The sequence below is a fragment of the Oncorhynchus clarkii genome, chromosome 20 (assembly GCF_045791955.1).
Source record: "Oncorhynchus clarkii lewisi isolate Uvic-CL-2024 chromosome 20, UVic_Ocla_1.0, whole genome shotgun sequence".
Taxonomy (NCBI): Eukaryota; Metazoa; Chordata; class Actinopteri; order Salmoniformes; family Salmonidae; genus Oncorhynchus; species Oncorhynchus clarkii.
The window spans coordinates 84,413,129-84,438,353 of record NC_092166.1 but is presented as its reverse complement, the minus strand read 5'-3'; the positions used below and the strand labels follow the sequence as shown (position 1 = coordinate 84,438,353).

Here is a 25,225-nt window from a genome sequence, read left to right as displayed (position 1 = left end):
CAGTTACTACTACTACTACTATTACTGCTACTGCTACTACTACTACAGTTACTACTACTGCTACTGTTACTGTTGCTGCTACTGTTGCTTCTGCTACTTATTCTAAAATGGATACAATTATTTATTTTTTCTTGTCAATCTACACACAATCCCCATAATGACAAAGCAAAAGCACAATTTAATTAAAAAATACCTTATTTACATAAGTATTCAGACCCTTTGCTATGAGAATCGAAATTGAGCTCAGGTGCATCCTGTTTCAATTGATCATCCTTGAGATGTTTCTACAACTTGATTAGAGGCCACCTGTTGTAAATTAAATTGATTGGACATGATTTGGAAAGACACACACGCTGTCTATATAAGGTCCCACAGTTGACAGTGCATGTCAGAGCAAAAACCAAGCCATTAGGTCGAAAGAATTGTCCGTAGAGCTCCAAGACAGGATTGCGTCGAGGCACAGATCTGAGGAAGGGTATCAAAAAATGTATGCAGCATTTAAGGTCCCCAAAAACACAGTGGCCTCCATCATTCTTAAATGGAAGAAGTTTGGAACTACCAAGACTCTTCCCAGAGCTGGCCTCCAGGCCAAACTGAGCAATTTGGGAAGACGGGCCTTGGTCAGGGAGGTGACAATGACACGGCTGACTCAGATCTGGGACTCGGGCTACCTGTAGCCTGCATTGCCCCGCTACGGATCAGTTGATAGAGCATGGCGCTTGCAACAGACAGGATTGTGGGTTCGATTCCCAGGGCCGTCCCATGATGTAAAATATATAGCACACGTAAGTCGCTTTGGATAAAGCGTGTGCTATGTGGCATGTATTGTTACCAGCTTGCCTGCCTGTTGTCTGTAGCCCACTTTAGGCCTACCTACACAACCGTGAGAGATGAGTTCACCATGATCTCATTAGACTCATTATGAGTCATCCCCATAGTAACGAGAGAAGCCACTGCGTGGTTCTGAAAACGAGGGCCACGTCAGGTGTCGGTTGGGTTAACGGATGTCACCGGGTTGTAGAGGTTACATATTGATGTGTGTGAAGCTATAATTAGGCTCTGCTTTTTTTATACTGTTGGGCTACTTTGTGGGAAATGTTAAAATAATTCATGATAAGATCATAAGCTCATTTTTTGTTTTCTGTTGTAAACCTATTTTGTTACCGTGTTCCCTAATGAACCCCCCATGTTCTATCTATCAGTCCCTGACTGATTTCCTTATATGAACTGTGACTCAGCCAAAAATCTTTGAAATTGTTGCATGTTGCGTTTATATATTATTTTGTTCAGTGTACAATGTTTTGTATTAACCTCCATTTTGAGATCGTAGCAGTGGGATAAGGAGTAGTTCCTCTGCGTGTCTGAAACACCTCAAATACGTCATGAGGATTGTATCTCGTAGGTCTCCCACGTTTGACCAGTATTTCTGTTTGTTTTTTTTACCTTGAATGCACATGACGCAAACATGTCTCACCTCTCGACAGTTTGTCCCGCATTTCTCACCTATTGCCTTCTGTTTCTCCTCTGTAGGGAAATGAAGCAAGTTACCCCCTGGAAATGTGCTCGCATTGTAAGTGTCTTTCATTTACTAACTGCCCGTTCTTAGCCAGAAAAGGAAACCTCCTCCCTCTGCCCTCTCCTACTTTTGCTTGTCTGGTCTTGCTTGCTGTATCTGTTTCCTCAGACTAGCCGACATTGTCATAGAGCTTCAAACGCTCCAAAGAAACCCAACCAAAACACAGACAGCGTAGATATGTAGATTAAACTAAGACGACACTGAGGGGCTCTGCCAGGCGTTCTGCTGGAACCAGGGGAGACGCACAGGGACAAGCAAGCAGCCTGAGGAGAGACTTAATTAGTCTGAGATATATCCAGCTCCATAAGGACCCCCCCCCCCCTCTCCCCACAGACCATGCTTCTCCTCCAACCTTCCTCTCCCTATATCAACAGCTGTTCACCTCATCAGCCAGACAGGCAGAAAAAAGAGAAAGACAGAAATAGTGACAGACAGACAGACTGATGGTCCCAATTCTCTCCCTAGTCCTTGTCCTTGGCCCCAACTCTTCAATGTTTGTTTGCAATACTGTTGAAGCTCCACTCCAATGCTCAGACAGACAGACAGACAGACAGACAGACAGACAGACAGACAGACAGATACTCCCGTGACTATCCCTCAGCCCAATTACTATTCTTCCTCCGCCTCCCCACACTTGTTCACTTCCCTGAAGGATTTTAAAAGCTTTGGGAATTGAACCTCTTACCCCAGCTCCAATATCCATCATGAGCTAATGGCTAACCCACTAAGCTAAATGTGTAGCGTCTTTGGTCAAGGAACTCTCGTCTCTCAGCTGGCTTGGGCCTGCTGCTGGCTGGGGCCTGCTGCTGGCTGGGGCCTGCTGCTGACTGGGGCCTGCTGCTGGCTGGGGCTTTCTGCTGGCTGGTGCCTTCTGCTGGCTGGTGCCTGCTGCTGGTCGGGGCCTGCTGCTGACTGGGGCCTGCTGCTGGCTGGGGCTTTCTGCTGGCTGGTGCCTGCTGCTGGCCGGGGCCTGCTGCTGGGCTGAACCAAGGTTGTGGGTCACATGACATTGAATGTGTGAGCTACTTCGGATTGCTTTAGTTAAGCCCCTGAAGTTCATTAGTTATTGAGCCTCACTGTTTGCAGCTACTATGTCAACTTCACCCAAAGACAGATCTGTAAAGTTAGGCTTCAATCACCACATCCAGACCAGTACAATAGATTCAACAGGTTATGACACTTTATGACCAGGCAAGTTTACACACACACTGGTGCTGTTATTGTCATTTTCATGACATTTTCTCTTGTACTTTATTTCAGAATTATTATTATTATTTTATTTTTTTTACAGATTTTATGGATTTTACTACAATTTCTACAATTACCAACTCAAAAAATGCAAAAAAAAAGTCCAAAACAAATCTATTTATAATACTTTTTATTATTGCTCCCCTAATGAATAGTTCTTTATTACAGAGTAAAACAGCACAGATTTGTTTTTACATTTACAATTCTATTATTAACATTTATTTAGCAATTTACCTCATTACCATAACACAATTATTTTCTTCTTCTAATATTCCCTAAATACATTATCAATACATTATCAATACATTATCAATACATTATCAATACATTATCAACCTGTGCAGAGATTCAGTAACGCAATACATTATCAATACATTATCAATACATTATCAATACATTATCAATACATTATCAACCTGTACAGAGATTCAGTAACCCAATACATTATCAACCTGTACAGAGATTCAGTAACGCAATACATTATCAACCTGTACTGAGCTCTATCAGAGATTCAGTAACTCAATACATCATCAACCTGTACTGAGCTCTATCAGAGATTCAGTAACTCAATACATTATCAACCTGTACAGAGATTCAGTAACGCAATACATTATCAACCTGTACAGAGATTCAGTAACGCAATACATTATCAACCTGTACAGAGATTCAGTAACGCAATACATTATCAACCTGTACTGAGCTCTATCAGAGATTCAGTAACTCAATACATCATCAACCTGTACTGAGCTCTATCAGAGATTCAGTAACTCAATACATTATCAACCTGTACAGAGATTCAGTAACGCAATACATTATCAACCTGTACAGAGATTCAGTAACGCAATACATTATCAACCTGTACAGAGATTCAGTAACCCAATACATTATCAACCTGTACAGAGATTCAGTAACGCAATACATTATCAACCTGTACAGAGATTCAGTAACGCAATACATTATCAACCTGTACAGAGATTCAGTAACGCAATACATTATCAACCTGTACAGAGATTCAGTAACGCAATACATTATCAACCTGTACAGAGATTCAGTAACGCAATACATTATCAACCTGTACAGAGATTCAGTAACCCAATACATTATCAACCTGTACAGAGATTCAGTAACGCAATACATTATCAACCTGTACAGAGATTCAGTAACCCAATACATCATCAACCTGTACAGAGATTCAGTAACCCAATACATCATCAACCTGTACAGAGATTCAGTAACCCAATACATTATCAACCTGTACAGAGATTCAGTAACCCAATACATTATCAACCTGTACAGAGATTCAGTAACGCAATACATTATCAACCTGTACAGAGATTCAGTAACCCAATACATTATCAACCTGTACTGAGCTTCAGTAACCCAATACATCATCAACCTGTACTGAGCTCTATCAGAGATTCAGTAACCCAATACATCATCAACCTGTACTGAGCTCTATCAGAGATTCAGTAACCCAACACATTATCAACCTGTACTGAGATTCAGTAACCCAATACATCATCAACCTGTACTGAGCTCTATCAGAGATTCAGTAACCCAATACATCATCAACCTGTACTGAGCTCTATCAGAGATTCAGTAACCCAATACATTATCAACCTGTACAGAGATTCAGGAACCCAATACATCATCAACCTGTACTGAGCTCTATCAGAGATTCAGTAACCCAATACATCATCAACCTGTACTGAGCTCTATCAGAGATTCAGTAACCCAATACACCATCAACCTGTACTGAGCTCTATCAGAGATTCAGTAACCCAATACATTATCAACCTGTACTGAGCTCTATCAGAGATTCAATAACTCAATACATCATCAACCTGTACTGAGCTCTATCAGAGATTCAGTAACCCAATACATTATCAACCTGTACTGAGCTCTATCAGAGATTCAATAACTCAATACATCATCAACCTGTACTGAGCTCTATCAGAGATTCAGTAACTCAATACATCATCAACCTGTACTGAGCTCTATCAGAGATTCAGTAACCCAATACATGGTCTTCACAATGATAGTGGATTTTTGCAAATGCGTCAGGGTTTTGTAACTCAATTTTCTACAGACATGTTTAAAACTGGTTTAATGAGAATCATCCATAAACACACACACACACACACACACACACACACACACACACACACACACACACACACACACACACACACACACAAACACACACTGCACTGGCAGCAGTCAGTACCTGAAACTGTTTCTGCCTGTTTGAGCCTCCAAAAATAACCATGGCCTGCTTGTTGGAGTTCCTTGTTGCTAGGGGTTTCCCAGAGCCAGAGCAACGGTTGTCAAGGGGAGGGGTTAGGGAGGGGAGCAGGTTTTTTTTTTTCTTCTCATGACCACATTGCTATAAATATTGAACCATCTCTCAGCCTGCGACACGCACGCACACACACACACACACACACACACACACACACACACACACACACACACACACACACACACACACACACACACACACACACACACACACACACACACACACACACACACACACACAGCAGCAGCATTCATTAACTGCATTCCTTTGGTGTCATCCTGACTGGCCAGATATCAGATTTCACTAATGTACAGAGGCCTGATTCACCTCTGGCCCCTCCACACACTGGCCTAGATGAGGGTGAAGGAGAGTGGGAGAGAGAGAGAGACAGAGAGAGATGCAGAGAGAGAGACAGAGAGAGACAGAGAGAGAGAGAGAGAGAGATGCAGACCGGGAGTTAGAGGGGGAGAGAGAGAGACAGAGAGAGAGAGAGAAGAGAGAGAGAGAGAGATGCAGACCGAGAGTTAGAGGGGGGGAGAGAGAGAGACAGAGAGAGATGCAGAGAGAGAGACAGAGACAGAGAGAGAGAGAGAGAGAGATGCAGACCGGGAGTTAAAGGGAGAGAGAGAGAGAGAAGAGAGAGAGAGAGAGATGCAGACCAAGAGTTAGATGGGGAGAGGGAGAGAGAGAGACAGAGAGAGATGCAGAGAGAGAGAGAGAAGAGAGAGAGAGAGAGAGATGCAGACCGTGAGTTAGAGGGGGAGAGAGAGAGAGAGAGAGATGCAGAGAGAGAGAGAGAGATGCAGACCGAGAGTTAGAGGGGGAGAGAGAGAAAGAGAAGGAAAGAGTACTCTTTTTTTTTAAGTAAAAGGAAACTCCCGAGTAACACAATCCTACAGATACCTACCTATCTACAGGATCAGAGGTCAGAGTGGAGTTATCTCTCTGCCTCAGTGCCTGTACCTGTGGTTCCATTACAAAGCTTTATAATGTGTACAAGCCACCTACACCAGTAGCAAGTTCTATTCTTCGAGGTATCAGACTTTAACTATTGTATTCAGACTGTTCTACTAAATCATGTAGCTTACAGTCCAATTTATGCATTTGGAGATATTATGAATAGTGAAATCCTTACATGTAGATTTGATGTTGAGTTTGCTGCACACCAAAATCCCTTTAGCGAGCTATACAGTATATAGCCTACAGCATATATCCTACAGTATATAGCCTACAGCATATAACCTATAGTATATAACCTACAGTATATATCCTACAGTATATATCCTACAGTATATAACCTACAGTATATAACCTACAGTATATAACCTACAGTATATAGCCTACAGCATATAACCTATAGTATATAACCTACAGTATATATCCTACAGTATATATCCTACAGTATATAACCTACAGTATATAACCTACAGTATATAACCTACAGTATATATCCTACAGTATATATCCTACAGTATATAACCTACAGTATATAACCTACAGTATATATCCTACAGTATATAACCTACAGTATATATCCTACAGTATATAGCCTACAGTATATATCCTACAGTATATATCCTACAGTATATATCCTACAGTATATAGCCTACAGTATATATCCTACAGTATATAACCTACAGTATATAACCTACAGTATATAACCTACAGTATATATCCTACAGTATATATCCTACAGTATATAACCTACAGTATATAACCTACAGTATATATCCTACAGTATATAACCTACAGTATATATCCTACAGTATATAGCCTACAGTATATATCCTACAGTATATATCCTACAGTATATATCCTACAGTATATAGCCTACAGTATATATCCTACAGTATATAACCTACAGTATATATCCTACAGCATATAACCTACAGTATATATCCTACAGTATATAACCTACAGTATATATCCTACAGTATATATCCTACAGTATATAGCCTACAGTATATAACCTACAGTATATAGCCTACAGTATATAGCCTACAGTATATATCCTACAGCATATAACCTACAGTATATATCCTACAGTATGTAACCTACAGTATATATCCTACAGTATATATCCTACAGTATATAGCCTACAGTATATAGCCTACAGTATATAACCTACAGTATATAGCCTACAGTATATATCCTACAGTTTATAACCTACAGTATATATCCTACAGTATATATCCTACAGTATATAGCCTACGGTATATAGCCTACAGTATATAACCTACAGTATATAGCCTACAGTATATATCCTACAGTATATATCCTACAGTATATAACCTACAGTATATAGCCTACAGTATATAGCCTACAGCACATATGTCAGAGTCAAGGCCCGCGGGCCACATCCGGCCCGCAAGAAGGTTTTTTACGGCCCCTGGGATGATCTTGATTTATTATTAGAACCGGCCCGCAGCAAGCCGGCAGCCCGCAGATCTTTTACACGCACCAATACTACATTTCCCACAATGCAAAGGTGACGCACCGAGCAGTAGGCTGCTTCATTTCAATATTTATTGGCACAGCAGTCGTCAGCATCACAGTAAAATTAACTTTCAGATACCCATCAAAAATGGCAAAACGGAAGGTGGATACTGAGAACCGGGGGTTTCAAACAAGGTGGGAGTCGGAGTATATGTTCACGAAGGTAGCTGGAAAACCTGTGTGTCTTCTGTGTGGAGAAAGTGTGGCGGTACTGAAAGAGTATAATCTGAGACGACATTATGAAACGAAACACGCGGACACACACGCGGACGCAACTGTCAAGGCCAGTTTTATTTTGGCAGAAGAGATCGCTAAATCAGCCCGGCCATTTACGGAGGGGGATTTCATCAAAAACTGCATGATTAAAGTTTGTGACGAAGTTTGCCCAGAAAAAAGGCAACTCTTTTTAAATGTGAGTCTGAGCAGAAACACCATTGCCGAGAGAGTAGACCAGTTGTCCATCAATCTAAAAGAGCAGCTTGTGAAAAAGGGAAAAGATTTTATTGCATATTCCTTGGCTGTGGATGAGAGCACCGACATTTCTGACATTGCCCAGTTGTCAATTTTCATCCGCGGAGTGGACTCCAACCTAAGCGTGACAGAGGAGTTTTTGGCTTTACGTCCTATGCATGGCACAACTACGGGGCATGATTTGTATGAAGAGGTGTCAAGATGTGTAAAAGAGATGGAGATGCCTTGGGAAAAACTCGTGGGTTTGACAACCGACGGAGCACCTGCGATGTGTGGACACAGGAGCGGACTGGTGGCGAAGATACGGGAAAAGATGCAAGAGGAAAACGCGACAGGTGAGCTGACAGCTTATCATTGTATCATACACCAGGAAGCGTTGTGCGGTAAAGCCTTGAAAATGGAGCATGTAATGAGCATCATCACGCGCACAGTTAACTTTATCAGAGCCAAAGGTTTGAATCACCGCCAGTTCAAGGCATTTCTGACGGAGTTAGAAACGGAGCATGGTGATTTGCCTTATCACACAGAGGTGCGATGGCTAAGCCAGGGAAAGGTGCTTCAAAGATGTTTCGAGCTTCGTGAGGAGATTTGTCTGTTCTTGGACAGCAAAGGGAAAGACACAACACAACTCCGAGACGAAATGTTTCTGTGTGAAATGGCTTTTCTGTGTGACATTACGAGTCATCTGAATGCAATAAACTTGCAGCTGCAGGGTCGGGATCGTGTCATCTCTGATATGTACAGTACAGTGAAGGCATTTAAAACCAAACTGACTCTGTGGGAGACGCAGATGCGGAAAGAAAATTTGAGCCACTTTCCCAGCTGCCAGACCATGAAAGAGAAGCTCTCTACCAGTGCGTTCCCGAGCACACAGTTGGCTGATAAAATAGGTATGCTTGCCGCTGACTTTCGACGCCGATTTGCTGACTTTGAAGCACAAAAAAGCAGGTTGGAACTGCTCGGTAACCCATTTGCTGTTGACGTGGAAAGCTCACCACCAAACCTCCAAATGGAGTTGATTGACCTCCAATGCAATGATGCACTGAGGGCAAAATATGCGGCAGTGGGTGCTGCGGAGTTCGCCCGTTTCCTCCCCGGCACAATGCCCCAGCTGCGCATCCAGGCTGCTCAAACGTTGTCTATGTTTGGCAGCACATACCTGTGTGAACAACTGTTTTCTTTGATGAACCTGAACAAAACATCACACAGAAGTCGACTTACTGCTGAACACCTCCACTCAATTCTGAGGATTTCTTCAGCTCAGAGCCTTACCCCGAACATTGATGAACTTGTGGAAAAGATGGGACACCACCAAGTATCACCCTCAACCTCAAACAAGTGAACATTACTGTGCAATCACATATTTAGAGTTTTTACTCAGTTCAAGTTTAAAAGTTAAAATTTAATATTTGTTTTCACTGCATGTTACTTCTCCTTAAACAAAGTGTTGTTTTTGATTAATAGATTTTTGCACTTTATTTTTTTGTATTTCAATCCAATTATATTTTAAAAATATTTCAGTTGAGTGGATGATAGAAAATTGCTATTATTGTTTTTTCTTTGAAGTAAATTTAGCCCACTTTTGCTAAAATAGAAAATATAGTCTACTGATGGTGCCTTGAATACCGGTTTCTTTCATTTAATGTTCATGTTATGGGGATATTTATATAAAGGAAATTTGTCTTTTGTGTCTGTTGAAAATTAAAGATTACTGACAGAGCCATAAGAAAATATTGCTTTATTTATCTGATCATATTGTAATATATTTGTTAGGTTTTCAGTAGGTTCAATTAGGTTCACTAGACTATATGCGTCATTTAAAAATTTTTCAATGAACATTCGAACAGTCCGGCCCTCGTCTTGTAGCTGATTTTTTTATTTGGCCCTCCGTCCATTTGACTTTGACACCCCTGGCCTACAGTATATATCCTACAGTGCATTCGGAAAGAATTCAGACCCCTTGACCTTTTCCAAATGTTGTTACGTTACAGCCTTATTCTAAAATGGAGTAAATAGTCCCCCCCCCATCTATCTACACACAATACCCCATAATGACATCACAATACCCCATAATGACATCACAATACCCCATAATGACATCACAATACCCCATAATGACGAAGCAAAAACAGGTTTTTATAAATTTTTGCAAATGTATAAAAAATAACTTTAAAAAACGGAGGGACCTCCCGAGTGTCGCAGCGGTCTAAGGCACTGCAGTGCTAGAGGCATCACTACAGATCTGGGTTCGATCCCAGGCTCTATCACAGCCGGGTATGATCGGGAGTCCCATAGGGTGGCTCACAATTGGCCCAGCGTTGTCTGGGTTAGGGGAGGGTTTGGCCGGGAGGGGCTTTACTTCCGATCACAGCCGGCTGTGATACAGCTCGGGATCGAACCCGGGTCTGTAGTGACACCTCTAGCACTGCAGTGCCTTAGACCGCTGCGTCACTCGGGAGGTCCCTTCTGAAGCCACTCCTGCGTTGTCTTGGCTGTGTGCTTAGGGTCGTTGTCCTGTTGAAAGGTGAACCTTCGCCTCAGTCTGAGGTCCTGAGCCCACTTGAGCTGGTTTTCATCAAGTACTTTGAGATGTATTTTGAGTCTCATAGCAAAGGGTCTGAATACTTATGTAAATAAGGTTGTTTTTTTTGGGTGATATTTCAGTTTTTTAAACCTGTTTTTGCTTTGTCATTATGGGGTATTGTGATGTCATTATGGGGTATTGTGATGTCATTACGGGGTATTGTGATGTCAGTATGGAGTATTGTGATGTCATTACGGGGCATTGTGATGTCATTATGGGGTATTGTGATGTCATTATGGGGTATTGTGATGTCATTACGGGGTATTGTGATGTCATTACGGGGTATTGTGATGTCATTATGGGGTATTGTGATGTCATTACGGGGTATTGTGATGTCATTATGGGGTATTGTGATGTCATTATGGGGTATTGTGATGTCATTATGGGGTATTGTGTGTAGATTGATAAGGAAAAATAAATAATTAAATCTATTTTAGAATAAAAACGTGTAAAAAGTCTGGTGGTCTTAATACTTTCCTAATGTAATATGTTAATTAGCAGATGCTTTTATCCAAAATAACTTATAGTCATGCGTGCATACATTTGACATTCCCGTGAATCAAATCCACATTCCTGGCTTTGCAAGCGTCATGCTCTACCAACTGAGACATACAGGACTACGGTCTAATGACCTGACCTTATTGTAGTATGATCTAAAATAAGGACGTGCGACAACGAGGTTCTAGCTCCCGCCTGTTTATTAACCTAACCCTCGCATGTCCTACATAGGTACGGATACCCCCAAGGGACATCCTACTACACTTATAATTCATTACATTTTCATCGCTCAACATTGGAGAGACAACTAATGAATACATTTACTCAAAAACGTTTCATTTTTCTAATAATCTCTCTCCAAAAAGACCCAAACTAGTGGTGAATACTGAGACACCAACTGGACCTGAACCTGGATCCAGAGCTGAATACTGAGACACCAACTGGACCTGGACCTGGATCTAGAGCTGAATACTGAGACACCAACTGGACCTGAACCTGGATCCAGAGCTGAATACTGAGACACCAACTGGACCTGGACCTGGATCTAGAGCTGAATACTGAGACACCAACTGGACCTGGACCTGGATCTAGAGCTGAATACTGAGACACCAACTGGACCTGGACATGGAGCTAGTGGTGAAGACTGAGACACCTGGACATGGAGCTAGTGGTGAATACTGAGACACCAACTGGACCTGGACATGGATCTAGAGCTGAATACTGAGACACCAACTGGACCTGGATCTAGAGCTGAATACTGAGACACCAACTGGACCTGGACATGGAGCTAGTGGTGAATACTGAGGCACCAACTGGACCTGGACCTGGAGCTAGAGCTGAATACTGAGACACCTGGACATGGAGCTAGAGCTGAATACTGAGACACCTGGACCTGCAGCTAGTGGTGAATACTGAGACACCTGGACATGGAGCTAGTGGTGAATACTGAGACACCTGGACATGGAGCTAGTGGTGAATACTGAGACACCCACTGGACCTGGAGCTAGTGGTGAAGACTGAGACACCTGGACATGGAGCTAGTGGTGAATACTGAGACACCTGGACGTGGAGCTAGTGGTGAATACTGAGACACCCACTGGACCTGGAGCTAGTGGTGAATACTGAGACACCTGGACATGGAGCTAGTGGTGAATACTGAGACACCTGGACCTGGAGCTAGTGGTGAATACTGAGACACCTGGACATGGAGCTAGTGGTGAATACTGAGACACCTGGACATGGAGCTAGTGGTGAATACTGAGACACCTGGACATGCAGCTAGTGGTGAATACTGAGACACTTGGACATGGAGCTAGTGGTGAATACTGAGACACCTGGACCTGGAGCTAGTGGTGAATACTGAGACACCCACTGGACATGCAGCTAGTGGTGAATACTGAGACACCTGGACATGGAGCTAGTGGTGAATACTGAGACACCTGGACATGGAGCTAGTGGTGAATACTGAGACACCCACTGGACATGGAGCTAGTGGTGAATACTGACACCCACTGGACCAGGAGCTAGTGGTGAATACTGAGACACCTGGACATGGAGCTAGTGGTGAAGACTGAGACACCTGGACATGGAGCTAGTGGTGAAGACTGAGACACCCACTGGACATGGAGCTAGTGGTGAATACTGAGACACCAGGACATGGAGCTAGTGGTGAATACTGAGACACCTGGACATGGAGCTAGTGGTGAATACTGAGACACCCACTGGACATGGAGCTAGTGGTGAATACTGAGACACCTGGACATGGAGCTAGTGGTGAATACTGAGACACCTGGACATAGAGCTAGTGGTGAATACTGAGACACCTGGACATGCAGCTAGTGGTGAATACTGAGACACCTGGACATGGAGCTAGTGGTGAATACTGAGACACCTGGACATGGAGCTAGTGGTGAATACTGAGACACCTGGACATGCAGCTAGTGGTGAATACTGAGACACCTGGACATGGAGCTAGTGGTGAAGACTGAGACACCAACTGGACATGGAGCTAGTGGTGAATACTGAGACACCAACTGGACATGGAGCTAGTGGTGAATACTGAGACACCTGGACCTGGAGCTAGTGGTGAATACTGAGACACCTGGACCTGGAGCTAGTGGTGAATACTGAGACACCTGGACATGCAGCTAGTGGTGAATACTGAGACACCTGGACATGGAGCTAGTGGTGAATACTGAGACACCTGGACATGCAGCTAGTGATGAATACTGAGACACCTGGACATGGAGCTAGTGGTGAATACTGAGACACCTGGACATGGAGCTAGTGGTGAATACTGAGACACCTGGACATGGAGCTAGTGGTGAATACTGAGACACCACCTGGACATGGAGCTAGTGGTGAATACTGAGACACCTGGACATGGAGCTAGTGGTGAATACTGAGACACCTGGACCTGGAGCTAGTGGGGAATACTGAGACACCTGGACATGGAGCTAGTGGTAAATACTGAGACACCTGGACATGCAGCTAGTGGTGAATACTGAGACACCTGGACATGGAGCTAGTGGTGAATACTGAGACACCTGGACATGGAGCTAGTGGTGAATACTGAGACACCTGGACATGGAGCTAGTGGTGAATCCTGAGACACCTGGACATGGAGCTAGTGGTGAATACTGAGACACCTGGACATGCAGCTAGTGATGAATACTGAGACACCTGGACTTGGAGCTAGTGGTGAATACTGAGACACCCACTGGACATGCAGCTAGTGGTGAATACTGAGACACCTGGACATGGAGCTAGTGGTGAATACTGAGACACCTGGACATGGAGCTAGTGGTGAATACTGAGACACTTGGACATGGAGCTAGTGGTGAATACTGAGACACCAGGACATGCAGCTAGTGGTGAATACTGAGACACCTGGACATGGAGCTAGTGGTGAATACTGAGACACCTGGACATGCAGCTAGTGGTTAATACTGAGACACCCACTGGACATGCAGCTAGTGGTGAATACTGAGACATCCACTGGACATGCAGCTAGTGGTGAATACTGACACCCACTGGACCAGGAGCTAGTGGTGAATACTGAGACACCAACAGGACATGCAGCTAGTGTTGAATACTGAGACACCTGGACATGGATCTAGTGGTGAATACTGAGACACCTGGACATGCAGCTAGTGGTGAATACTGAGACACCTGGACATGGAGCTAGTGGTGAATACTGAGACACCTGGACATGCAGCTAGTGGTTAATACTGAGACACCCACTGGACATGGAGCTAGTGGTGAATACTGAGACACCTGGACATGGAGCTAGTGGTGAATACTGAGACACCTGGACATGGAGCTAGTGGTGAATACTGAGACACCTGGACATGCATCTAGTGGTTAATACTGAGACACCCACTGGACATGGAGCTAGTGGTGAATACTGAGACACCTGGACATGCCTTTCAGAACTCATGTTAAAACACCACCTGCCTGATATCATACAAACCAAAATATATAAACCCACACCAACTTAGGATAGGTTTGTTCTAGCCCCTCCCTAACAGGAGAAACACAGAGATAAAGGCTCTGTTCAACAACCTAAAGAACAGGAAAAACACAAAGATAAAGGCTCTGTTCAACAACCTAAAGAACAGGAGAAACACAGAGATAAAGGCTCTGTTCAACAACCTAAAGAACAGGAGAAACACAGAGATAAAGGCTCTGTTCAACAACCTAAAGAACAGGAGAAACACACAGAGATAAAGGCTCTGTTCAACAACCTAAAGAACAGGAGAAACACAGAGATAAAGGCTCTGTTCAACAATCTAAAGAACAGGAGAAACACACAGATATAAAGGCTCTGTTCAACAACCTAAAGAACAGGAGAAACACAGAGATAAAGGGCTGGGGCTGTTTATACTACCCACATCGACAACAGATGTACATTCACTGAACTGGAAGATTTCAGGCAATGTTTGTAGAGAACTTGATCTTTGTGTTTGTTTCCGCCTGTGTTTTAAAGTATGTTGTTGTCTAAGGTCTGTATCAGGTCTGTTGGTGTATCAGGTCTGTTGTTGTATCAGGTCTGTTATTGTCTCAGGTCTGTATGAGGTCTGTTGTTGTCTCAGGTCTGTATCAGGTCTGTTGGTGTATCAGGTCTGTTGTTGTATCAGGTCTGTTGTTGTATCCGGTCTGTTGTTGTATCAGGTCTGTTGTTGTCTCAGGGCTGTATGAGGTCTGTTGGTGTATCAGGTCTGTTGGTGTATCAGGTCTGTTGTTGTATCAGGTCTGTTATTGTCTCAGGTCTGTATGAGGTCTGTTGTTGTATCAGGTCTGTTGTTGTATCAGATCTGTTGTTGTATCAGGTCTGTTGTTGTATCCGGTCTGTTGTTGTATCAGGTCTGTTGTTGTCTCAGGGCTGTATGAGGTCTGTTGGTGTATCAGGTCTGTTGTTGTATCAGGTCTGTTGTTGTATCCGGTCTGTTGTTGTCTCAGGTCTGTATGAGGTCTGTTGTTGTATCAGGTCTGTTGTTGTATCAGGTCTGTTGTTGTATCAGGTCTGTTATTGTCTCAGGTCTGTATGAGGTCTGTTGTTGTCTCAGGTCTGTATCAGGTCTGTTGGTGTATCAGGTCTGTTGTTGTATCAGGTCTGTTGTTGTATCCGGTCTGTTGTTGTATCAGGTCTGTTGTTGTCTCAGGGCTGTATGAGGTCTGTTGGTGTATCAGGTCTGTTGGTGTATCAGGTCTGTTGTTGTATCAGGTCTGTTATTGTCTCAGGTCTGTATGAGGTCTGTTGTTGTATCAGGTCTGTTGTTGTATCAGATCTGTTGTTGTATCAGGTCTGTTGTTGTATCCGGTCTGTTGTTGTATCAGGTCTGTTGTTGTCTCAGGGCTGTATGAGGTCTGTTGGTGTATCAGGTCTGTTGTTGTATCAGGTCTGTTGTTGTATCCGGTCTGTTGTTGTCTCAGGTCTGTATGAGGTCTGTTGTTGTATCAGGTCTGTTGTTGTATCAGGTCTGTTGTTGTATCAGGTCTGTTGTTGTATCCGGTCTGTTGGTGTATCAGGTCTGTATGAGGTCTGTTGTTGTATCAGGTCTGTTGTTGTATCAGGTCTGTATCGGGTATGTTGGTGTATCAGGTCTGTTGTTGTATCAGGTCTGTATCGGGTCTGTTGGTGTATCAGGTCTGTTGTTGTATCAGGTCTGTATCGGGTATGTTGGTGTATCAGGTCTGTTGGTGTATCAGGGTCTGTTGGTGTATCAGGTCTGTTGTTGTATCAGGTCTGTTGTTGTATCAGGTCTGTGGTTGTATCCGGTGTGTTGTTGTCTCAGGTCTGTATGAGGTCTGTTGTTGTATCAGGTCTGTTGTTGTATCAGGTCTGTTGTTGTATCAGGTCTGTTGTTGTATCCGGTCTGTTGTTGTCTCAGGTCTGTATGAGGTCTGTTGTTGTATCAGGTCTGTTGTTGTATCAGGTCTGTTGTTGTATCAGGTCTGTTGTTGTATCCGGTCTGTTGTTGTATCAGGTCTGTTGTTGTCTCAGGGCTGTATGAGGTCTGTTGGTGTATCAGGTCTGTTGTTGTATCAGGTCTGTTGTTGTATCCGGTCTGTTGTTGTATCAGGTCTGTTGTTGTCTCAGGGCTGTATGAGGTCTGTTGTTGTATCAGGTCTGTTGTTGTATCAGGTCTGTTGTTGTATCCGGTCTGTTGGTGTATCAGGTCTGTATGAGGTCTGTTGTTGTATCAGGTCTGTTGTTGTATCAGGTCTGTATCGGGTCTGTTGGTGTTTCAGGTCTGTTGTTGTATCAGGTCTGTATCGGGTCTGTTGGTGTATCAGGTCTGTTGTTGTATCAGGTATGTATCGGGTATGTTGGTGTATCAGGTCTGTTGTTGTATCAGGTCTGTATCGGGTCTGTTGGTGTATCAGGTCTGTTGTTGTATCAGGTCTGTATCGGGTATGTTGGTGTATCAGGTCTGTTGTTGTATCAGGTCTGTATGAGGTCTGTTGTTGTATCAGGTCTGTATGAGGTCTGTTGTTGTATCAGGTCTGTATGAGGTCTGTTGTTGTATCAGGTATGTTGGTGTATCAGGTATCAAATCAAATCAAATCAAATTTTATTTGTCACATACACATGGTTAGCAGATGTTAATGCGAGCGTAGCGAAATGCTTGTGCTTCTAGTTCCGACAATGCAGTAATAATCAACAAGTAATCTAGCTAACAATTCCAAAACTACTACCTTATAGACACAAGTGTAAGGGGATAAAGAATATGTACATAAAGATATACAGTGCCTTGCGAAAGTATTCGGCCCCCTTGAACTTTGCGACCTTTTGCCACATTTCAGGCTTCAAACATAAAGATATAAAACTGTATTTTTTTGTGAAGAATCAACAACAAGTGGGACACAATCATGAAGTGGAACGACATTTATTGTATATTTCAAACTTTTTTAACAAATCAAAAACTGAAAAATTGGGCGTGCAAAATTATTCAGCCCCTTTACTTTCAGTGCAGCAAACTCTCTCCAGAAGTTCAGTGAGGATCTCTGAATGATCCAATGTTGACCTAAATGACTAATGATGATAAATACAATCCACCTGTGTGTAATCAAGTCTCCGTATAAATGCACCTGCACTGTGATAGTCTCAGAGGTCCGTTAAAAGCGCAGAGAGCATCATGAAGAACAAGGAACACACCAGGCAGGTCCGAGATACTGTTGTGAAGAAGGTTAAAGCCGGATTTGGATACAAAAAGATTTCCCAAGCTTTAAACATCCCAATGAGCACTGTGCAAGCGATAATATTGAAATGGAAGGAGTATCAGACCACTGCAAATCTACCAAGACCTGGCCGTCCCTCTAAACTTTCAGCTCATACAAGGAGAAGACTGATCAGAGATGCAGCCAAGAGGCCCATGATCACTCTGGATGAACTGCAGAGATCTACAGCTGAGGTGGGAGACTCTGTCCATAGGACAACAATCAGTCGTATATTGCACAAATCTGACCTTTATGGAAGAGTGGCAAGAAGAAAGCCATTTCTTAAAGATATCCATAAAAAGTGTTGTTTAAAGTTTGCCACAAGCCACCTGGGAGACACACCAAACATGTGGAAGAAGGTGCTCTGGTCAGATGAAACCAAAATTGAACTTTTTGGCAACAATGCAAAACGTTATGTTTGGCGTAAAAGCAACACACCATCCCCACTGTCAAACATGGTGGTGGCAGCATCATGGTTTGGGCCTGCTTTTCTTCAGCACGGACAGGGAAGATGGTTAAAATTGATGGGAAGATGGATGGAGCCAAATACAGGACCATTCTGGAAGAAAACCTGATGGAGTCTGCAAAAGACCTGAGACTGGGACGGAGATTTGTCTTCCAACAAGACAATGATCCAAAACATAAAGCAAAATCTACAATGGAATGGTTCAAAAATAAACATATCCAGGTGTTAGAATGGCCAAGTCAAAGTCCAGACCTGAATCCAATCGAGAATCTGTGGAAAGAACTGAAAACTGCTGTTCACAAATGCTCTCCATCCAACCTCACTGAGCTCGAGCTGTTTTGCAAGGAGGAATGGGAAAAAATGTCAGTCTCTCGATGTGCAAAACTGATAGAGACATACCCCAAGCGACTTACAGCTGTAATCGCAGCAAAAGGTGGCGCTACAAAGTATTAACTTAAGGGGGCTGAATAATTTTGCACGCCCAATTTTTCAGTTTTTGATTTGTTAAAAAAGTTTGAAATATCCAATAAATGTCGTTCCACTTCATGATTGTGTCCCACTTGTTGTTGATTCTTCACAAAAAAATACAGTTTTATATCTTTATGTTTGAAGCCTGAAATGTGGCAAAAGGTCGCAAAGTTCAAGGGGGCCGAATACTTTCGCAAGGCACTGTATGAATGAGTGATGGTACAGAGCGGCATAGGCAAGATACAGTAGATGGTATTGAGTACAGTATATACATATGAGATGAGTATGTAAACAAAGTGGCATAGTTAAAGTGGCTAGTGATACATGTATTACATAAGGATACAGTCGATGATATAGAGTACAGTATATACGTATACATATGAGATGAATGATGTAGGGTATGTAAACATTATATAAGGTAGCATTGTTTAAAGTGGCTAGTGATATATTTACATCATTTCCCATCAATTCCCATTATTAAAGTGGCTGGAGTTGAGTCAGTGTGTTGGCAGCAGACACTCAATGTTAGTGGTGGCTGTTTAACAGTCTGATGGCCTTGAGATAGAAGCTGTTTTTCAGTCTCTCGGTCCCAGCTTTGATGCACCTGTACTGACCTCGCCTTCTGGATGATAGCGGGGTGAACAGGCAGTGGCTCGGGTGGTTGTTGTCCTTGATGATCTTTATGGCCTTCCTGTGACATCGGGTGGTATGTTGTTGTATCAGGTATGTTGTTGTATCAGATCTGTTGTATCAGGGTCTGTTGTTGTATCATGTCTGTTGGTGTATCAGGTATGTTGGTATATCAGGTCTGTATCAGGTCTGTTGGTGTATCAGGTCTGTTGATGTATCAGGTCTGTATCAGGTCTGTTGTTGTATGAGGTCTGTTGTTGTATGAGGTCTGTTGTTGTATCAGGGTCTGTTGTTGTATCAGGTCTGTTGTATCAGGGTCTGTTGTTGTATGAGGTCTGTTGATGTATCAGGTCTGTTGTTGTATCAGGCCTGTTGTTGTATCAGGCCTGTTGATGTATCAGGTCTGTTGATGTATTAGATATGTTGTTGTATCAGGCCTGTTGATGTATCAGGTCTGTTGATGTATCAGGTCTGTTGATGTATTAGGTATGTTGTTGTATCAGGCCTGTTGATGTATCAGGTCTGTTGATGTATTAGGTATGTTGTTGTATCAGGCCTGTTGATGTATCAGTTCTGTTGATGTATCAGGTCTGTTGATGTATTAGGTATGTTGTTGTATCAGGCCTGTTGATGTATCAGTTCTGTTGATGTATCAGGCCTGTTGATGTATCAGGTCTGTTGATGTATCAGGTCTGTTGATGTATTAGGTATGTTGTTGTATCAGGCCTGTTGATGTATCAGGTATGTTGTTGTATCAGGTCTACCTTTTACTGAGATATGTGGTTGTCTTGCTCTTGCCTACCTTGGTTGTAAGTGTAAGTCCCTCTGGATAAGAGGGTCCTCCAGTTAAATGACCTCACTGTAATGGAGCCTCTCTGCTCCCAATGTGTACTGTATGTTTAACTGCCTGGTTTCTCCCTCTCTCTTTTCTCCTCTCTCCTTCTCCTTCTCTCTTTTCTCCTGTCTTCTTCTTCTTCTCTCTTTTCTCCTGTCTCCTTCTCTTATTTCTCCTCTCTCTCTCTCTCTCTCTCTCTCTCTCCCTCTCTCTCTCTCTCTCTCTCTCTCTCTCTCTCTCTCTCTCTCTCCTCCAGTCGATGCTGATGAGATTAAGCGTCTGGGAAAGAGGTTTAAGAAACTGGACCTAGATAACTCTGGATCCCTTAGCGTGGAGGAGTTCATGTCCCTGCCTGAACTCCAGCAGAACCCGCTGGTCCAGAGGGTCATCGACATCTTCGACACCGATGGAAACGGAGAGGTGGACTTCAAGGGTAAGCCAGAGTAGACTGGTCCCAGATCTGTTGTCTCCTTCTATAGCCTGGTCCCAGATCTGTTGTCTCCTCAATTAGCCTGGTCCCAGATCTGTTGTCTCCTTCTATAGACTGGTCCCAGATCTGTTGTCTCCTTCTATAGCCTGGTCCCAGATCTGTTGTCTCCTTCTATAGCCTGGTCCCAGATCTGTTGTCTCCTTCTATAGACTGGTCCCAGATCTGTTGTCTCCTTCTATAGCCTGGTCCCAGATCTGTTGTCTCCTTCTATAGACTGGTCCCAGATCTGTTGTCTCCTTCTATAGCCTGGTCCCAGATCTGTTGTCTCCTTCTATAGCCTGGTCCCAGATCTGTTGTCTCCTTCTATAGCCTGGTCCCAGATCTGTTGTCTCCTTCTATAGCCTGGTCCCAGATCTGTTTGTTCTTTTTCCTACTCCATTATGCAAGACTATTCCATATGGAACAGACTGGCACGCACCAAGGCTAGAGACAGAGTACTCTACAATTTAAATGCAAAAATTGCTGAATATTATTATATATTAATAAAAAACCGTCATTTAACCAGGCAAGTCAGTTAATTAAGAACAAATTCTTATTTTCAGTGGGTTAACTGCCTGTTCAGGGGCAGAATGACAGATTTGTACCTTGTCAGCTCGGGGGATTTGAACTTGCAACCTTCTGGTTACTAGTCCAACGCTCTAACCACTAGGCTACCCTGCCACCCTATATATATATATAATAGGCTGGTTTGAGACGTGAGCTAGTAACTGGAAGGTTGCGAATTCGAATCCTGGGTCTAACGGGGAAAATCTGGAGGGAAATGAGAATGTAAACTGTAGAGTTGCTGGTATCAAATCGTAGATGTCATTGCCTGACGTTGTGCCCTTGAGCAAGGCACTTAACCACCCACAACAACTGCTCCACGGCGCCCAGTGTGGCAGTCCCCTGCTCCAACCTCTCTAACCTGTGTATATACAGTGCATTTCCACATTTTGTTACGCTACAGCCTTATTCTAAAATGTATTAAATTGTTTTTTTTCCCCCTCATCAATCTACACACAATACCCCATAATGACATCACAATACCCCCATAATGACATCACAATACCCCATAATGACATCACAATACCCCATAATGACAAAGCAAAAATACGTTGTTTTTTTGTTGTTGAAATATCCCATTTACATAAGTATTCAGACCCTTTACTCAGTACTTTGTTGAAGCGCCTTTGACAGCGATTACAGCTGTGAGTCTTCTTGGGTATGACGCTACAAGCTTGGCACACCTGTATTTGGGGAGTTTCTCCCATTCTTCTCTGCAGATCCTCTCAAGCTCTGTCAGGTTGGATGGGGAGCGTCGCTGCACAGCTATTTTCAGGTCTCTCCAAAGATGTTTGATCGGGTTCAAGTCCTGAGCGCTCTGGAGCAGGTTTTCATCAAGGATCTCTCTGTACTTTGCTCCATTCATCTTTCCCTCGATCCTGACTAGTCTCCCAGTCCCTGCCTCTGAAAAACGTCCCCACAGCATGATGCTGGCCACTCCATTATAGACAGAATACCAGCTGACTAATTCTTCCCTAAATAGTTATTGCATAGTTTGGAGCTGTGCTTTTGGTCATTGTCCTGTTGTAGGAGGAAATTAGCTCCAATTAAGCCCACAGGGTATGGCATGGCGTTGCAAAATGGAGTCATAGCCTTCCTTCTTCAAGATCCCTTTTACCCTGTACAAATCTCCCACTTAACCCCCACGTAAGCACCCCCAGACCATCACCCCCAGACCATCACATTGCCTCCACCATGCTTGACAGATGGCGTCAAACACTCTTCCAGCATCTTTTCATTTTTTCTGCGTCTCACGAGTGTTCTTCTTTGTGATCCGAACACCACAAGATTTGTCTGTCCATAACACTTTTTTCCAATCTTTCTCTGTCCAGTGTCTGTGTTTATTTGTCCATCTTAATCTTTTCTTTTTATTGGCCAGTCTGAGACATGGCTATTTCTTTGCAACTATGCCTAGAAGGCCAGCATCTCCGCCTAGAAGGTCAGCATTCACTGTGACGTTGAGACTGGTGTTTTGCGGGTATTATTTAATGAAGCTGCCAGTTGAGGACTTGTGAGGCGTCTGTTTCTCAAACTAGACACTCTAATGTACTTGTCCTCTTGCTCAGTTCTGCACCGGGGCCTCCCACTCCTCTTTCTATTCTGGTTAGAGCCAGTTTTCTCTGTTCTGTGAAGGAAGTAGTACACAGCGTTGTATGAGATCTTCAGTTTCTTGGCAATTTCTCGCATGGAATAGCCTTCATTTCTCAGAACAAGAATAGACTGACAAGTTCCAGAAGAAAGTTCTTTGTTTCTGGCCATTTTGTGCTTGTAATCGAACCCACAAATGCTGATGCTCCAGATACTCAAGTAGTCTAAAGGCCAGTTAGCGCCACCTCTATGCAGACGACACCATTCTGTATACATCTGGCCCTTCTTTGTGTTAACAAACCTCCAAACGAGCTTCAACGCCATACACCACTACTTCCATGGCCTCCAACTGCCCATTGCTCTTAAATGCTAGTAAAACTAAATGCATGCTCTTCATCCGATCGCTGCCCGCACCCGCCCGCCCGACTAGCATTACTACTCTGGAAGATTCCGACTTAGAATATGTCGACAACTATAAATACCTAGGTGTCTGGTTAGACTGTAAACTCTCCTTCCAGACTCACATTAAGCATTTCCAATCCAAAGTAAAATCTAGAATCGGCTTCCTATTTCGCAAACAAAGCCTCCTTCACTCATGCCGCCAAACATACCCTCGTAAAACTGACTATCCTGCCGATCCTGGACTTTGGTGATGTCATTTACAAAATAGCCTCCAACACTCTACTCAGCAAATTGGATGCATCCAATCACAGTGCCATCCGTTTTGTCACCAATGCCCCATATACTACCCACCACTGCGACCTGTATGCTCTCGTTGGCTGGTCCTCGCTACATATTCGTCGCCAAACCCACTGGCTCCAGGTCATCTATAAGTCTTTGCTAGGTAAAGCTCCGCCTAATCTCAGCTCACTGGTCACCATAGCAACACCCACCCGTAGCACGCGCTCCAGCAGGTATATTTCACTGGTCATCACCTCATTTGGCCGTCTTTCCTTCCAGTGACAGGAACAAATTGTAAAAATCACTGAAGGAGACTTATATCTCCCTCACTAACTTGAACGGTCAGCTGTCAGAGCAGCTTACCGATCGCTGCAGCTGTACACAGCCCATCTGTAAATAGCCCATCCAACCAGCTACCTACCTCATCCCCATATGTGTTTTGGTTTTTCTGCTCTGTTGCTCACCAGTATCTCTACTTGTACATCCTCATCTGCACAAATATCACTCCAGTGTAAATGTGCTATATTGTAATTACTTCACTACTATGGCCTATTTATTGCCTTACCTCCTTACTTCATTTGCACACACTGTATACAGATCTTTCTATTGTGTCATTGACTGTACGTTTGTTTACTCCATGTGTAACTCTGTTGTTTGTGTCGAACTGCTTTGCTTTATCTTGGCCAGGTCGCAGTTGTAAATGAGAACTTGTTCTCAACTGGCCAACCTGGTTAAATAAAGGTGTTCTCAACTAGTCTACCTGGTTAAATAAAGGTGTTCTCAACTGGCCTACCTGGTTAAATAAAGGAGAAATAATTTTAAAAAAGAGAGACATGAAGATAAATGAATCATATATAGAACGATTCATTTAAATTAAAGCCTACAGGTTTAATGCATTATGATGCCATCATTCCAATGTATTGTGAGACTTGTCATGAGCATGATTGATCCCTTATTCTTTAATGTAATAATTAAGATCACGTTAATCATCAACTATTGTTCTTATTTTTGTTGTTGTTGTGTGATTTGGATTAATCCCCTCTACCACACGGAAACCCACTAATCTACTGACCGAACGCAAGAGGTGGCTAACAACAGACCTCCATCCTATGCTAGCTTGCTACCGATGGCCTGGCTAGCTGTCTAAATCGCCGTGACCCTCAACCAACCTCTCCACTCACTGGACCCTTTTGATCACTCGACAAAGCATGCCTCTCCTTAATGTCAATATGTCTTGTCCATTGCTGTTCTGGTTAGTGTTTATTGGCTTATTTCACTGTAGAGCCTCTAGTCCTGCTCACTATACCTTATCCAACCTATTAGTTCCACCACCCACACATGCAATGACATCTCCTGGTTTCAATGATGTTTCTAGAGACAATATCTCTCTCTTCATCACTCAATACCTAGGTTTACCTCCACTGTAGTCACATCCTACCTTACCTTTGTCTGTACATTATACCTTGATGCTATTTTATCGCCCCCAGAAACCTCCTTTTACTCTCTGTTCCAGACGTTCTAGACGACCAATTCTTATTGCTTTTAGCCGCACCCTTATTCTACTCCTCCTATGTTCCTCTGGCGATGTAGAGGTGAATCCAGGCCCTGCAGTGCCTAGCTCCACTCC

General features: G+C 43.3%; 1 protein-coding gene across 1 annotated transcript in view; it reads left to right on the top strand.

Annotated features, from left to right (window-relative positions):
- The window catches only part of LOC139376998 (calcineurin subunit B type 1-like), a 60,748-nt gene that overhangs the window by 20,926 nt on the left and 14,597 nt on the right, over positions 1–25,225 (top strand). The window contains exons 2-3 of the mRNA XM_071120048.1: positions 1,531–1,570; positions 20,554–20,730. Of these exons, the coding sequence (XP_070976149.1) occupies positions 1,531–1,570; positions 20,554–20,730 (217 nt within the window). The remainder of the gene's footprint in view (positions 1–1,530; positions 1,571–20,553; positions 20,731–25,225) is intronic.